Source organism: Epinephelus fuscoguttatus, linkage group LG8 (genome assembly GCF_011397635.1).
Source record: "Epinephelus fuscoguttatus linkage group LG8, E.fuscoguttatus.final_Chr_v1".
Lineage (NCBI taxonomy): Eukaryota > Metazoa > Chordata > Actinopteri > Perciformes > Serranidae > Epinephelus > Epinephelus fuscoguttatus.
Window position 1 is genome coordinate 14913385 of NC_064759.1, and position 17216 is coordinate 14930600.

At 46.3% G+C, this 17216-nt stretch overlaps 1 protein-coding gene across 1 annotated transcript in view; it reads left to right on the forward strand.

Moving 5' to 3' along the window:
• Nucleotides 1–17000, forward strand: part of LOC125893702 (glutamate receptor ionotropic, NMDA 2D) — a 69246-nt gene extending 52246 nt beyond the window's left edge. The window contains exons 13-16 of the mRNA XM_049584558.1: nucleotides 2726–2795; nucleotides 2908–3025; nucleotides 8775–9010; nucleotides 10693–17000. Coding sequence (XP_049440515.1) covers nucleotides 2726–2795; nucleotides 2908–3025; nucleotides 8775–9010; nucleotides 10693–13899 — 3631 coding nt within the window. The 3' untranslated portion in view covers nucleotides 13900–17000. The remainder of the gene's footprint in view (nucleotides 1–2725; nucleotides 2796–2907; nucleotides 3026–8774; nucleotides 9011–10692) is intronic.
• Nucleotides 17001–17216: the final 216 nt, after the last annotated feature.

Genomic DNA, 17216 nt, shown 5'->3' on the forward strand with positions numbered 1-17216 from the left:
ACACTTTCCAGCTCCTCCTGGGGGACTCTAAAGGCCCGAACATACTTGGGCGGAACAGACTCCATGGAGGTCCGCGCGGACTCAAAGCGGACGTCCGCAAGGCCTGTGTGCGCAAAGCTCAGATTTTACGACCGCGCAGGCTCTACTCCGCGCACCAGTGACTGCTCGGCATGTATTTTTAACATCATGGGGATTTTTCACGGACATTTTTACAGGAAATTACAACGCGGAAGTGCGCTCGACTATGGAAGCCTGAATGACTTGGCGTCCGTTCCGCTTATAGTACGCCCGAGTATGTTCGGGCCTTAAGGCGTTCCCAGGCCAGATGAGATATGTAATCCCTCCAGCATGTTCTGGGTCTGCCCCGGGGCCTCCTACCAGTTGGACATGCTTGGAACACCTCTAACTGGAGGTGCCCAGGAGGCATCCTGATCAGATGCCTGAACCACCTCAAATGATACTTGATGAATGATACTCCTTCCGGATGTCCGAGCTCCTTACTCTCCTTACCCTATCTCTAAGGATGAGCCCAGCCACCCCATGGAAAAAACATATTTCAGCTGCTTGTATCTGAGATCTGAATGGTTCTCTGCCTGAAAGCTAAGAAACAGGGTTATCCATCATTCAGATACCTGTGGTTCAAATTAAATAAATATGCAAAAAGGTTAATTTTTTGTCCTTGTATGCTACATTTAGAGCGTTAATGTAGTAACAAGCCACTATTTGTGATGACTTCCCGAGCAGAGAATTAAGTCACACTCCCTCTGTATGTGCTGTTATCTGAGCTTCTCTGTGGTTTGTTTTGGTAAGCTAGTCCAGCCGTGCATGCTCGTTAGTACTATGGCTAGGTCATCATTGTGGCTTTGCAATGTACTCATACAGCTGATCATGCTGATACTGTGGTTGTTGCAGCATAGTGCCTATCCTCCGGTTCCCCCTGTTTAACACCGTTAGCTCTGTCAGCACTGTTGCTGTTGTTTAGCGCTTTTTATGGAGTTAGCATTGTTAGCTGCTAGCCGCAGGTTCAGCCACCTCCATGTTGAGAACCATTTCCAGACAACTCATACACTGTGAATTTTTTATAGAGCTCCTTTAATTAGCAAAAAAATGTGTAAACTTGTAAAACTTATTTTTTATACATATATATATATATATATATATATTACAGGTTTGACACTTCTTTACATCTTCTGAATTTTTTTAGGTTTTGCCTGCTCTGGATTGAGCAACAGCAGCCTTGTAACACTCTCATATAGGTGAACATGTAGGAGAAAAAAATCTGTTCAAGTGGAAACAGGTTGAGGTCAGAGAGTGATTGATTTCTGACAGAACGCTCCAGTTGTCTTCAGATGAAACATGGGCACCTTGAACTGATACTGACCACTCTTAGATACTGTACAATACAATCTCACAACAAAGTCAATTTAGTAGCTGTTTTGGAGCGATTGTATCACACCATCTTTATCGAGTAGGTGTTCAAATTGCCATTCCTCTCAGCACTTAAAGGATTTTTTGTCTACAGTATGTTTGCTTATAGTTGAGATTGAAACTTTGTTTTTTACATTGGAAACAGCAGTGAAACAAAACAGTCACAGTTCAAACACTATTCATTTTATTTCTGTCAGTTTGTTAAAGAGAAATCACCTAATATGGTTTATCATTTTATAATTTTGTTTTTGTTGGAGTCATACCTGCTGCCATTAATTTTGTGTGATTTTATTTCATGTTCTCACTGTCTCACTAGCAGGCCATCGTACACAGTAGCGTGCTTTTCAACTCCAACTAACATTTCACATCTTTTATCACACTCCTTGCCTTCCTGCACAGATTCTCTCACCTTTACTCCCTCTCTCTCTCCACCTTCAGCGCTATCTCCACCCGCCCACACAGTGCGAGCAGCATTTCCCCCTTCAGTTTCTCGTAGAATCTCTATCACCCGTCATGTGTTGGATAATCCCAGTTTACTTTATCCTAAGCCTCTGTCATCATTCCTCCCTCCCCATTGCCTTGACACCACAATTATAACTCCCAGTGTTAACATGCACAAAAAAATGAGAAACTCTTGCTTTTTTCCTGCTTGTCTTTTCTCCTCTTCCTCAGTACTTATCTTTTCTTCCTCTCATGTCTCATCTGGCCTCTTATCTTACCATTTCTCTCTTTTCTCCTTCTCTTCTTTGGTCCATTCTTTCCCCTCCCAGTGTGTTTTCTCGGTGTGTCTGTATTTAAACTTTATAATCCTCATCACTCTCTGGCTCTATCCCATGTCTTTCCCCCCTGAAGTGTGTAAATCTCCCCCCACCCTCCACTCTTTCCCTCTCTCCCTGTCACCGCGCTCTTCGCACCGTATAAATCCCCATCCTCCTCCTCCTCCCCTCCGCCTCCTCCTCCACCACCTTCCTGCTCCCTCTTACTCACACATCTTTCCCTGATCTCTGCCTTATTTTATTCTCCTTGTGTTTCCACTCTTTTCCGCCAAGCCTGCTTTACTATTCCACCCATCCTCCCTTTCTTCTTGTTATGATTTAACTTTTCATGCCCTCTCTATCATTCTGTGCGCCTGTCTGCCGAATATTTTTGCACCCTGACTCTCTTCCCAGGTACATTGTAGAGATCCACCTTTATGCCTCCTCCTCCTCCTCCTCTCCTGCCTCAGCTGCTCTCTCCATCCCTCTGCTCCCTCTCTCCCATTAAATGATGAATGAATTCTCTCTTGATCCCTTTACAGGAAACTGGATGCTTTTATTTATGATGCTGCAGTATTGAACTATATGGCCAGGAAGGACGAAGGTTGTAAGGTGAGGACTAACCCATACAGGCACTTTTGCTCACACACTAGATTCAACATCTTTGTCTCTTGTTCATTTTTTTTTTTTTTTGTTAATATCTGCGCATTGTCCTTTTTCCAAGGTGATGACCATAGGCTCGGGGAAGGTTTTTGCCACCACAGGCTACGGTATCGCCCTGCACAAAAACTCACGCTGGAAACGTCCTCTTGACCTGGCCCTGCTGCAGCTGGTGGGAGATGGTGAGAACTATGGGGAGGGGAGGGGAGGAGAGGGAAAATAATTAGGACAATGGAGGGGCAAAGAGAAGGTTATGCTTAAAATGACAAGACAGAGAAACGAGCGGCAGAATAGCACTAGCATGGGGGGTGAATGGAGGACGGGGGGGTAGATGAATGAGAGGACGTTGAAGTGGATGCAGGGAGTCAGAGGTGTGGAGAGAGCGATGGCTGTAAGGTGTTTCGATTGTGACGGAATAATGGTGTGTAGGAGAGGGCAAATGGTGATGGTTAAGAGGTTTGTAGGTCTTTTTATTGGCTATAAGAGAGGAGAGGAAATAAAGGGGGAGGTGGGCGCAGGAGGAATATTATTTGTTGGTTACAAGCATAGTCTGTGGGGTGGGTGTGAATTTTTTTTTCAAACCGGTTTGATGTTAAACCAAACAGCAACTTCTGAGTGGGCCATAATGACACTGGTCCCAGCAACAGCTAGCATGTGACTGTCGTGTACATAGCATCATGTAGCATCAAAGCTTGCTGGCCACACTGAATCCTTTACATACACACATCAACATCATCTGTGTGCTTCAGATCAGACTGGAGACATAACCAATTAGAAGATGGTGAATAGTCTACTTGATATCTTCTTGCATTTGTAACATTACTTTTAAAACAGAAAACATATTTTATATTGTGATATTTGCTGGAAATGACATAAAATCACCAACAGCAAGTAGCCTAGCTTGTTATTAGCGAAGGCCAACAGAAACTTTCAGCCCACTGGTGATCTCACTCGCGTCAGCTTCCACTGTGTTAAAGTTTATGTAGTGAAAGAAGGAGGTAATTCCTCATTTCAACTTCATGCAGGCTTCAAATCCAAAATCTTGTCATATAGGTGCAGTTTTACAATAGCTTCTTGTAGTTTCTTGAGAGACTAACTCTGCCATGTCTCTCGTCACCCCAAAAAACACATGAACTGCTGAAATATGATTTCCTTCATCTTGCTGGTGCTTTGGCCACAGCCTGTAAGACAGTAGTGGCTCCGTTGGACAGTTTATAAACATAAATTGTGTTAATCACGTTGCCATATTGCTTTTTATTAATCCAATACACGTTTGAATTAGTGTTGTGACGCTGTCAACACAGGTTGCTAATGTAGGCCACTGACAAAAGTCAGTTAAGCTGGTTTGCGTAAAATCAAAGCTTGTACACCGGATTGGACTGGCAAAACCGGAAATTGACCTAGTTCTACCTGCCCATACACCCGTCCAACCAATCTCGAGCAGCGCCATTCATCATAAGCACAACAGTTGGCACACATAGCTGTCAGTCAGGATGTCACAACACCTTTTTAAACCATCAAACAACTAATGAAAAAGAAGCACGAACCTACATCAGGGTGATAAGGACTACGTAATATGACAGAAACCATCTTTGTTAAGAATCAATTTGATGAGTTCTTTGACTTCTTAACGCGCCCCATGTCCCATCCGTTAACGTTGAGGGGGAGGGGTTTATGACCTGTACTGCAGCCAGCCACCAGGGGGTGATCAAGATGTTTTGGCCTTTTTTTGGGGAGCTTCCATATTGTCTGTCTTCATTATACAGTCTGTAGTTTCAAGCATTGCAGAAATGACTTGATTCTGTTGGTGAAAGTGCCCCCCCCCCACCCACCCCCCAGTTTTCACTCCTCTCAACCTACCCGACTTTCACTCTCTTTCTCCTTCCTCCTGCTCGGGCTGGTAAAAGAAAAAAAAAAGGGATTTACTTGTGTGAGTCAGTGTAAAAAAAGATCATCACAACTTGTGCTGTGACAGATTTACACTCATTACAGATTAGCTGATGCTGACACGTGGAGTGAGGAAGTGTAAGGAAAAAAGGAACACCTGAAAATACCCTGAACATGAGATGAGCCCGATGAAGCAAAAAGAGAGATATGAAAAAAACAAACAAAAAAACAGATCAGATAATTGGATAATTGATAGCTATGGCAGAGTTATTAGTATGCTGCACACATTTGTGTCTAAAATTAATCCATTGGAGGACGGTTCCTTGTTACTGACAGAGAGAATCTGTTTTTAGCAATAGTTGTCAGTACACTAATGCTTGATTGTCATTTTACACAGGCCGCCACACGCATTTATTGTCTCAATCGGATGCTGCTTGTTTGGCTTTTCCTCGTGCTTTAAATCAGCTTTGCTTATGGCGTGGCGGACAAAGCCCTTTAGCTGTTTCTGGCACGCAGACACTTTAGCTGCTTACACACTGATAATGCCAATTTGGTGCCAAGATCTATTAAATAAGAACGGCGTCTGGAGCTGAATAGTTGGACCTGGGAAAGGGTGTGTGTGTGTGTGTGTGTGTGTGTGTGTGTGTGTGAGTGAGTGAGAAAAACAGAGAGCCCAGACAGCCTTGACATGCTATGTCTGTTGTTTCTGTTAGTTCCTGGTATGTTCCCTTGTCCTTGCTCCTGCTCTGCGCAGCAAAAAGCCCTTAGCATCAGTTGTGTACACTGGATGGATATAGTAAAAGGGTGGTGTTGAATGCTGAGGGTTCTAGTTGTAGGCAGGCATTATTGGAGTGGATTACTAAGGAAGAGGATTAGTTTGTTTGGATGTGGAGGGAGGGAGGGGGGGCCGGGGGGGGGGGCTCACATTCAAAGTGCCCTCAAAGGCTGCATCTCAACAATCGCCCTCCGGCTCAAGGACTCCGCATCACACCTTCAGCCGGGCTAAATCATGTCACAGTGTTACATCATTATTGTACCATGCCGTGTTGAGTCATATCATTTTACAACTGCATTAGAGGGGCACTAGAGAAGTCCGACACTGCTTTGTCAACCCCGTGAGTGTATTGTTCTCCTTGTTGCTGCCTCTGGTGATTCATACCACGGCTTTAAGAGAAGGTCCATTGATCTCGCTACAACTTGTATCCTGATAAAGGCAAAACTGCTGAGTAGGAAGATTTCCTTTTTTCCCCCCTCTTATCAGATCCACTTCTATTTTTTGCATAGTATCAGGATTTTGATTCCAAGAATATATTATTCAGTGAGTAGATATTAAAAAAAATGTGAGAAGCTGGGTTTGCAGCTCTTGGCAGGGAGAGTGTGTTTTTTTTCCGGTAGCAATCTTGCAATGAATGCCGAGAGGTTTGTCGTGTTGTGATAAAAGCACAGGATTGTACGGGTCATGGTTTACTGCTCAACAACTGTGGAGCTCAGCGGCTCTGGACATGTTTGGCACGGTGCCACATCTGGCAAAAATGCAAGCATGCACGCAGGCACTTGCACATTTACATAAGCACGCAGACACACACTGATACACACACGCTAAGACACACGAATACAGTTTCCTTTATTAAATAATGTCTTTGTGGTGCATGCCAGCTCTGTGTTTGCAGCGTGCCAGCTCTACCTGACCTGACCTGCCAGAAACGACAGAGGTGGAGTGTGGATTTGACACACCTGTCAGATTTGGCAGGCCTGAGCTGGCTGCGACTGAGAGGTAGAGACAACTGCCATCACAAAGGCCTAAGGGAGGGAAGAAACCGGCGCGGTGAGAAAGAGTCAGATTGTAAAAGAGGGAGACGAAGAAGCGGAAGATGAATCACTGGAAGTCAAATGGCAAGGAAAGCCAGGAGATGAGACTTAGAGCTTAGAGAAAGGATTCAAACGGGGCTTGTGAAGTGGAGGACAGACATGAGACTACCTGTTTATCTGTACCCTTCACTAAGACACTTGCTGTTTTCACAACAGGCTCCTGTTTGGTGACACAGCTGCTACTGAAGGTCATTGACACCGATAAATCCTCTTCAGTGGGGCTCTGCTCTGGAGTTAAAAACAGACCTTTGTGCCTTGGAATGCATCATCGTAGATGTCAGGCAGGATAAAGGGGACGTGCCCTCCTTAATATTTAAAACATGTGCATTTGTTCCCCCAAAAAACATACATTGATGCATAAAAAAATCACCAGAATGATCGAAATTAAGTGTGTGAGATCTCTTCACATGTGTCCCCTCCAGTGTTGAAGTGTACCTACGCCCTTGTTGGAGTGTATGTATGTATGTATGTATCTATGTATGTATGTATGTATGTATGTATGTATGTATGTATGAATGAATCAGAGACAGGGAGTTGTTACCTGAGTCTGCCAGTGGGCTGCAGTAGCACTGTGTCCATCTGTTGCTGTAGCTGGAGGCCACGGCTGATTGGCTAATGATGTTCTACAGGAGACACATTAGCCAGATCACACAGATGACTGAGTCGGCTTCATCTAAGCTACGCAAGCACGGCTAATGATGGCACAAATGAAAAGCCAGAGCTTGAGTTTTCTCAGAGCAGTGTACTGTAGTGGCGCGAGTGGATGCGTTGACTTGTCGGCTTTTAAACCCTGCTTTGGCACTTAGAAATAGTTCACAGACTGTAATATGCAGTAAAATACAACCTTCAGACTTGGTTATTGCAGCGCTGCTCATCCCGCCATTGCTATTAGTGTAACAGAAAGCTCTCATTATGAGTTCTGTTGGAGAATACGCCTCTTTAATTTCATCATGAATCATTCGCTGCGTTTTCAGGCTGTCCATCACTATGGTTACACCAGCAACCCCCGCAGCCAATCATAGGTTTCGCAGGGCAGCTCGGATTCGTTAGGCCAGCGAGATCATAAATGAAAAGGTAGAGGAGGAGGTAAAACGGTCCTGCTTGGTTCCTGGTAGGTTAACAGATGGGAATCTCGAATCCCCCAGAGCTTACCACCTTGATGGAGATTCGGACCATCCCTCCAGCACAATTAAATGATTATGATCTCCTCCCTCTGCCTCTGTCTCTGTCTCCGTCTCTGTCTCTGTCCCTTCCCATCCTCTCTCTCTCTCTCTCTCTCTCTCTCTCTCTCTCTTCACATTTTTTCTCTCCTCTCATCCTCTTCAAGCTGAGGAGTGTTCCCGCTGTTTGTCATAATGACACAATCTCAGCCTCTCGTCCTCCATCTCTGCTTCCCTTGTTCCAGCCCCCTCTAACTCCCTCTGTCTCTCTGTCTGTCTCATTTCCCCTGATGCGTTCGTGGACAGAGAAAGAATGCTGCTCCTTCCCTCTCTCTCTCTTCCTTTGTAAAACATTCTTCCCAACTCTCTCATTACCCCTCTCCCTCTCCTCTATGCTTGTTTCAACCTATCCAACCATCTCACCGTGGCTCCTGGTCGCCCCCTTCTTCTCCTCTACTCATTTACTCCGGGTTACAATGTTGAGATTAGGTTGTCGCTGCCATTTTACTTCTCAGTGCTACTTCATTGTTTTGGACTCTCTCTCTCTGTGTCTCAGGCTGCTTCCTCTTTGTTACTTCGGACACAGTGCTGCTTTTTGTATTCTGACCTCTGACCTTGAGAAGTCACCTTGGATAATGGGCAAACAGCAAGCAATACTGTAGACCTGTACTTTAGTGCTTATTATTAGCCTTTCTGTCTCCCTGTGTGTCCCTTTCACTATCTATTGCTCCTTGTCTCTATCTATCTGACTGTTTGTCTGTCTGACTGAATGTCTCTACAACCTTGAATTAACCCCAACCCCCCCGGCCATAATTCTTCTCGTATCCAACACGATCCCCTCTTTCATCTCTTAACCCCTTTATGTCTTGTCCCGTCTTACTTTTCTTTCTATTATGCATTCCCCTCCCTCCACGTTCTCTCTCTTTTCTTTCCTTCTCTACTGTTAACCTCATCCATTTCCCTTTCCCTGCTTCTCTTCCTCATCCTTGCCAACCCCACCCCATCCCCTTTCCAGATGAGATTGAGATGCTGGAGCGCCTCTGGCTGTCAGGTATCTGCCATAATGACAAAATTGAGGTGATGAGCAGCAAACTGGATATTGACAACATGGCCGGGGTCTTCTACATGCTGCTGGTGGCCATGGGCCTCAGTCTGCTGGTGTTTGCCTGGGAACACTTGGTCTACTGGAAGCTGCGCCACTGCATGGCCACCAGTTCTGGCAAATTGGACTTTCTCCTGGCAATCAGCAGGGTAAGTGTTTTTGTCTGTGTGTGTCTGCAGTGTTTTTCTGCACCGGTACATGAAATGTCTCACTGTTTTACAGACCTTCTGAGAAATGTTTTAGTGTCTCAATATTTTATACCCACATTTCCATTGCTGATGTTTTAACTTCACCTCGTTAAATCTCTTTTTTTTGTGGCAACAACAAGGGGTTCCTACAATTTAGTGCACTTAAACTATGCTGCGCTAAAACAGGACAACATGATTGGATCCTAAATGCTGTACACGTAACCGTATGCACACACATGTGCTAGAACATGTGTGTTCTTGTCTGTGTGTGCCCTTATCTGTTACTGGGTGCGAGTGTTAGAAAGTGTGAGGTCCAGGGGTCAATTCAATTCCACTCAGTCAATTCGGGAGATTAATTGAAATTCAATTCCGCTCACACCCTGGATATCCTGTTCCTCTGACAGTGACCTTGACAGAAGCAGCCCACACCATATGCATGTGATCATTGTCGCTTTACTGATAATAATTTATCCTTTTTTTCCACCACTGCAGTTGTAATTTATGCATTTATGTATGCAATTCCATTAACCAAACAATGCACTACTGTACTATAAATAGGAATGGATGTTTATCTGAAAAACAGCAATCTTGCATTTCTTTTGAAAACTGGAACTTATTTGGATTGCTGCTTTATGATTTCCACCCTCATCCACTCCCCTCTTTCTCTGTCCCTTTATCTCTCATGCACATACAGTAATACAGTTTCCTTTGGACATGTGTGGTGTGAAATCTGCATCTGTGTTGTACCTATTTTTACATTATCACAAAAACAGCATTTAATTGGTTGAATTTTTCATCTCAGGATATATTGTTTGTTCTATTTTCATGTTACTCTGCGATTAAAGGTTCAGTGTGTGGCATTGAGGTGGATATATTACCAAAAATAAAACATATAAGCATGTTTTCTTTAGTGTATAATCACCTGAAAATAGGAATCGTCATGTTTTCGTTATCTTAGAATGAGCTGTTTATATCTACATAGGCAGCGGGACCTCGTCTACAGAGTCCCCCATGTTACACTGCCATGTTTCTACAGTAGCCCAGAGTGAACAAACCAAACATTAGCTCTAGACAGGGGCCATTTGTGTTTTCATGTCGGCCACTGTAGCGACAAGCAGCATTGTAAAAACACTGATTTTTTTAATGTGAAACTGCTCTATCCAGTGTTTTTACTGCTTTAAATTACTGGACCTGTTTGTTTTGGAGAGGAGGAGATGTCTGCGGATAATTTGGCTTCTGGTGAAAACCTCCTGGAAGTCTGGACCTTCAGTTATTAGGAAAAAAAATTACCAAACATTAGCAGGTGCTGGGCTAGCAGTTTGTCTGCAATGAGCTAAACAGCATCTGAGAAACACTGATTTGTTACAGGAAACTGCTTTATTTTAGCATTTTTATCGGTTTATATCACCGGGTCTGTTTGTTTTGGAGAGGAGGAGACCGCTGAGGATAATTTGGCTCCTGGTAAAAACCTCCTGAACAGTGAACACTAAAGGAATCCTTATCCATAAGTTCATGCTTGGCACATTGTAGAAGTTTTAGCTGGTTGCAATCTGTAGTCGTCACCTCTAGATGCCACTAAATCCTACACACTGTTCCATTAAACTCTGACTCTGTGGTCTTTATTTGTGCTCTCTTCTCCACAGGGCATGTATAGCTGCTGTAGCTTTGAGGATGAAACAGCGCCAGGTGGATCTAAATCTTTGCCTGCTCACCATCACACTGCGATGGTAACAGTCCCCTCGCAGCCACATGTTGTCTCAACATCTATGACCAACCCAGTCATGGCCATGGCGCAACAGCAGCAACCACCACAACAGCAGCAACCACAGCCCGTCTACAAAACACCTCTACCGGGCTCTCCTCCCACCGTGGTGCATTCTGGGACAGCACTGGGTCCCTCCAACACCCCCATTGCCGGTGCACCCCTCCCTTGCTCCACCTTCCTGCCCCGGCCAGACCGCAGACTGGCTGTGGTGGATCGCTGGAGGCTGCCCAAATCTGCTACAGCCACTAATCCACTGGCTGTAAGGGGGGCCATCACTGACATGGGACCCTTTGCTCAGAAAGTGCCACCAAACTGGGCTTCAACTGCTGGAGGGGGTGGGGGACTTGATGGCTATAAGAGATATTATGGTCCCATTGACCCTGAGGGACTGGGGCCCTGCATGGAGCAGCAGGCAGGGTCCCAGACCCCCAAGACTATGCCTAGGGGCCACCCCCAGCCCCCTCCAGCTAGTGTGGCCTTCTATTCAGAGAAGGGCATGGACCACGGGGTGGGGAAGAGGGCGGTGGGAGGTGGCAGCGGAGGTCAGGGGAAAGGGGCCAGTAAACCTCTGGGCACTCCGAGACTGCCTCCTAAGAGTCAGGCCCCTCTGCCTCCTACACCCCCGCTGCCACACCCCTCTCCCCCTCTCCCCTCATCCTTCTGGAGGAAGCGGAGGCCCAAGAAGCCCAAAGAGCCTGGAGGGCCACTGTATGAGAACATTCTGCCCCTGGGGCGGAGGGGAGGAGCACGAGATGGAGTGAGGGAGGGAGGAGGGAGGCGGGCACGCCCCCTCTCTCCCCCGCTCTCACTTCCTGTGCCAGTACCCCTCAGCCCCTCTTACACCCCTCCTTCGCCCTCTGCATCTTTGCACTATACATCCTCCTCTTCTTCGTCGACCACCTCATCCACATCCACGTCCTCATCTGCTTCATCTTCTCGCTCCACCTCTCCCACCTACTCTTACAGCTCCTCCAGGAGCACACGAGACAGGACTGGAGGACTAGATGGAGAGGATGACGATGACGATGAGGAGCTGACGGAAGAGTCAAGCCTCCTCCTCGGCAGGGGGAGGGAGAGGGAACGCTCAATCATCCGGCCTCGTTCCCTCAGCCACGGGCGCCTGCCACCACCCATACCCCCCAGGAAACCACGCACATCCTGGGGTGACAGAGAAAGGGAACGAGAGAGGGAAAGAGGGGGAAGCCAACTGTCCCAGCTCCAAGAGTGGTGGGCAAGCTGGAGCGAGAGAGAGCGGGGCGGAGCGGGTGGAGATGCTGAGAGGCAAAAAAGGGAAAAGAAGAGGAGAAAAGAGAAGGAGAAAGAGAAGAAGAAGAAGAAAAAGAACAAAAAGAGGAAAAAGAGGGAAGAGAGGGAAAGAGAGCGGGAGAGAGAAAGGAAGCGGCGAAAGGTGAAAAAGAAGAAGAAAAAGGAGCTAAAGACAAAGAAGAGGAAGAAATCAATTGGGGGAAGACGCTCCGAGCCAGAGGAGGGAGATGTAGAGCCAGAAAGGGAAGGGGAGGCAGAAGGAGACAGGGAAGGAGGGATACAAGACTACTCTTCCTTCTCTACCCAGTATCGGAGTTCATTTGCGGAGAAGGGAAGGGATTCATGGGAAGGAGAGAGGGACAGAGGTAGGAGAGAAGGAGGAGATGAGGGCAATGACAGGGAACAGGAGGACAGTGGCAGGAGCAGGGAGAGGCGTCCCAAATCCTCACGCTCTCATTCCAGACATCGTATCCCTAATAAGCGCTACCCTAACCTCCACAAACTCCCTGCATCAGTCAAATTTTGGGTAAATGGCAGAGGAGATGATTCTAATACTCCTCCAACATCACTCCACCCTCTCCTTCCATCCTCCAAGAGGAGAAGAAGTGGAGGGATTGACAGAGACGACAGCGGGAGGGTCGGAGAGCGGCGCCCTTTGTTAATGCATTACGAAAAAGAGAAAGCACAGACAAGAGAAGGGCTTTCCTTCCCTGAATGGGACTCTGAGGATGACGAGGATGATGATGAGGAGGAAGAGGAGGAGAGGGATAGAGTGAGGGACCGGGTGGAGGAGAGGGGAAGGAGAGCAGGTAGGGGGGCAGTGTCTGAGTCAGAGAGGGATAGGGTCAGGGCGGAGGACAGCTATTCAGATGAGGGTTCGTCAGGGGAGTTTGGCCGTTTTGAAAGATACTGGGAGGGAGGTACAGGGGGGAGCAGCTCTGGAATCGGAGGCATAGGTGGAGGAGGCTGGTTTTTCGGCACCTACCCCTCCAGAGAGAAAGGGGGCAGTATCAACAGTCGAGATGATTCTTTGCTAGGAACTCGGGCAGAGGGATGGATTGGTGCTGATTTCTGGGGTTCAGGGCCAGGAGTAGGTTGGGGCTCAGGGGGAGGGAGTGGAGGGCTCGGCTCACAGTGGCCGCCACCCCCCGCAGCGTTCCCTCCACCCAGGAGATACTGGTCCATGGACAAGATCCCTGTGAAGGGAGAGAAAAAGTGGAAAAGTGGAGGAGGGAAGAGCAAGGGGCGAGCTAGGGACAGAGGGGAAGAATCAGGACGGGCAACCATGTGTTCCTGTAGCCTTTACCCCCAGCCCCACCCGTACCCACACCCCCACAGCCGCTCGCACACCTCCCACTCCAAGAGAGGAGCCACGGCACTTTCCCATAGCCAGGAAGAGCTTCTCCCCCACTGCCACAGCTTCAGCGGGGGTTCTCGCCCCAAGCCTCTGCCCCCCAAACCAGATTCCAGTCAGGCCAAATCAGGCAGCCAATCTAACCTCAGCCTCAGCACACAGCCCACAGACCATCCACCTCAGCCCTCACCGTCGCCACCCCAGCAGCCGTCCATGTCTCCCACCTCCCTCCCGATGCCCATCCCGCCTCCGCCCTCCTCATCCTCCGTCTCACCACCAGCAGGGGTAGGGATGGTGGGCCAGGGCCAGGCTCAGGCTTCGGCCAGTGCCAAACTCCAGTATCAGAGACTGCGCTCGGTGCCACAGCCACGGAGGTTCTACTCTCCCCACCTGCCACTCAAAGCCAAGAGCCTGTGCTCACGCCGAGGGTCGGCCCACTTCTCCAGCCTGGAGAGCGAGGTATGACAGGGGGAGAGGAGAGAGGGAGACGTGGGAGCGAGCACCACAGCTGTTGAGAACCGTGGTGCCATGGCAGCTGGAGCCAGGGATGACACCAGAGATATAGCTGCCTTGGTGACCATAGGTAATCAACTAGCGACCATCACTGCGGGAACTAACATGGACAGTAGTTCTACTGCAAACATTGCTCTGTGTGAGAGCAACGCTACCGCCACCCGCTCCATTGTACGCGTTCTCGTGAGGGCGACAGTGAGACGCCACACCAGGGTGAGCTACATCCGTTTGGATGGTTCCCATGACGACGAGAGTGAAGGCGAGGCTGCATCACCGGGGACAGCAGCTCCTGAACTTCTCCTCCGCTCAGAATTGAGCTTTGTGATGTCATCTTCGGTTCTCCTCCCCTCCCCGAGTCACAACTATGGATAAGAGTAGTCTCCAACTTGTGAGTAATGATGTCATATTTGTACACACAGACACACACATGCACGAGTGCACACACACACGTACAGACACAGATATATGCTCAAAACGTCTCCCTCCCTCTGGCTTTGAAAACACACCTTGGTGGGATGTGGAGAGACCCACCCTCTCCCAAAAGATGCCAGTGATGGGTCAATAGACTCTGGCTCCGTGTCCTCATTGGCTGTTGGCTTTTGAACTGGATTGGTGGACTGCTTCTTGGTGTTGGAGAGACTGCCCCCTCTTCTTCCCTTTTGTAAATCAGTTGATATGAAAAGCAATGCAGTCAGCTCTCTCATGCACTCTGCCTGATCACCTTTCATTGGGCAGTGAGGACAGTGCTATTTATTTGCCCTTTGACCTCCTTTGACACCATCAGGCCCATCTAGCTCTACCCCAGGACCATCTACGTGATGTCATGTTTTACTAGAAACCCTTTTAACCAATCAGATTGAACAGGAACCATTTCTCCTCCTCCCTGTTGGAGCTTGTCATGTCACCGCTGGTCCAACCAGAGCTCGAACACAGTTGAGCGTCAAAGTATTTGAACAACAAACTGAACTGTAAAAGAGAAATAACAATAAGAAACAAAAAAGACATGTAGCAAATTTTTCTTTTATGTCCGTCTTTTTCTTTTCTTTCTTACTCAGACTTTTCTCCCCATGGCCCTCTTTTTTATTCTATCAATATATTTCTCTCACTGTGTTAGTGTTTTAATAAAGAGGAGGCTGGATGTGGCTAGTGTTGGAAGTGGGAATGATTCAATAGCAGCGCCAAATTTTCACTCAACAGCTTTTAAGCAAGATTGGTTTCCGAGTATTTTGTTTTTTGTAGATATAGCCCCATCTTTTCTTTCCACATGTGAGCATAATTCACCATCATGTTAGTGGATCAAGGGGATGCTTGGTGCAATATCTGTAATTGGCACTAGATGGCTGCATAATATTCAAATAAGCTGTGGAGACATTTGTGCAGGAGGCTTGGTGGTAAGTTTAATAATTGTAGCTACATGATACAGAACAATGGTGTGCAGCTATGAACTTTATTATTTTTTATTAAAGTGGCCAGTCAGGATTTATTCAGAGGAAGTAAGGGGAAATTAAACCAAGTGCAGCACATTGTAAAAGCTCTCTTAGGATATTATTATATTTCACTACTGTCCTGTTAGGCAGAGTTTGTAGATGATGGATTATATGAAGCACAATTCTTCATTGTATTTTTCAGACATGTGTGCCACAGTTGTAACTGCACAATCTACAGGTAATATATTTTGCTGATATGTGGAAAACTACTCACTTGATGTTTATTCATGTTGCTATTATGGACAATAAAATTCATCGTTACTGAGATTCAAATAACAAACAGACACTTGTGCTAAGGAAATGATCTCGTAGGTACTTTGACTATTGTTTCCTTTCGGCAAATAAGACTGAACGATATACTGTGAATGTTTTAAACTCCAATTTGAGGTGCATATACAATAGCTGAGACTTCACTGAATGCAGTCAGTAATAACTCCTGTAATCAAGATTATCAGATGACTGTTTGACTTTGAGCAATATTCCCACCTTCAATGTGACGGCGATGCAATGGCACATCTGTTTGCATCTGAGACATTGTAATTGTTTTTCCTCTAGATCATTTGTTTCAGCCAGAGTCAGATGCTCCACATCTCCGCTGATTTCCTTATAGGTAGGATGGGTTTAATCTAATTTGGTCCAATGTGATTGTAATAAATGAGTTAAAATCTGCCGCACCTGGCTCTGGCTGACCAATATGAATACGAAATGCTATGTGTTCAGGGGGAGAGTAGTGAACGGTAGCATTGTACCTTCTGTGAGCTGTGCCAAAAGCCATCTACTGTGTAAACTGTGCCAACATTGCAATGCGTACACTCTCCATTTTCATAAGGTCAACGTATCCACCTCATTTCTCACACTAAGACCAGCCACAGCCCAGCTCTTCTTCTATTGTAGTTGAATGTAGCTTTGACATGATGTAGCAAAAGAACACCTACTTTTAGACTTTGTAGCTTTTTGGATGCTGTTGATAATGGCTCGAAGGAGGGGAGGGGGGGAGGGAGTTGACCTGCTATATGAGGGACTGTGCGTTGTGTTTGTGCATGTCGTCACAGATCGAAGGGTTAGTTGACCTTCTCAATTCCCCTTTTGACTCCTTTGCCTTTCGACGAGGGCAGACTGTACCTTTTATCTGCACATGGATTGCTTTTTTTCTAGGTCTGCTTGGGGCAAATTTTTTAAAACAATCTGTCTTTGTTTTTAGAGAAATGCTTTTGGCATTTCCCCGTCCTTTGGAAAGCCCCGGAATCATTGCATGTTTAGCTGAATGAAATCTCAAAGGTTTGTGGTGGGAGAGTTGTGTAGTTCAATTGTAGCAAATGCTTAGGACCCAGGGCAGCCACCTTTCCGTGAGGTAGTAAGCTCGCTCTACTCTGCACCCCAACAGTGGAAACCACGGCAACAGTTCGACTGCTTCCTGTGTAGTAGAACACAGTCATTTTCAACCAATCGACAGGGCTTAAACCTGGTATGTCATTGAGCATTATTGATTTCTATTGAGGCGCTAATACTTAAGTCTGTGACTGCATGAACAGAAGTGACTCTTAAAAACCCTCTGGCTTATTTTTGTTTCATTTATTTTATTTTATGCTGAGAAAAAAGAATATATTAAAATATACTATGTTTTTGAGAATGTACCATGTTATACTGTGATTTAACTGAGATATTTTATTGTATTCAATTATCATTTGAATTCTATCATTTATCTATAAAGAAATATATATGTACAAATAAATATATACATATATATACATACAGGTATATATATATATTAGTTAAGTTTGG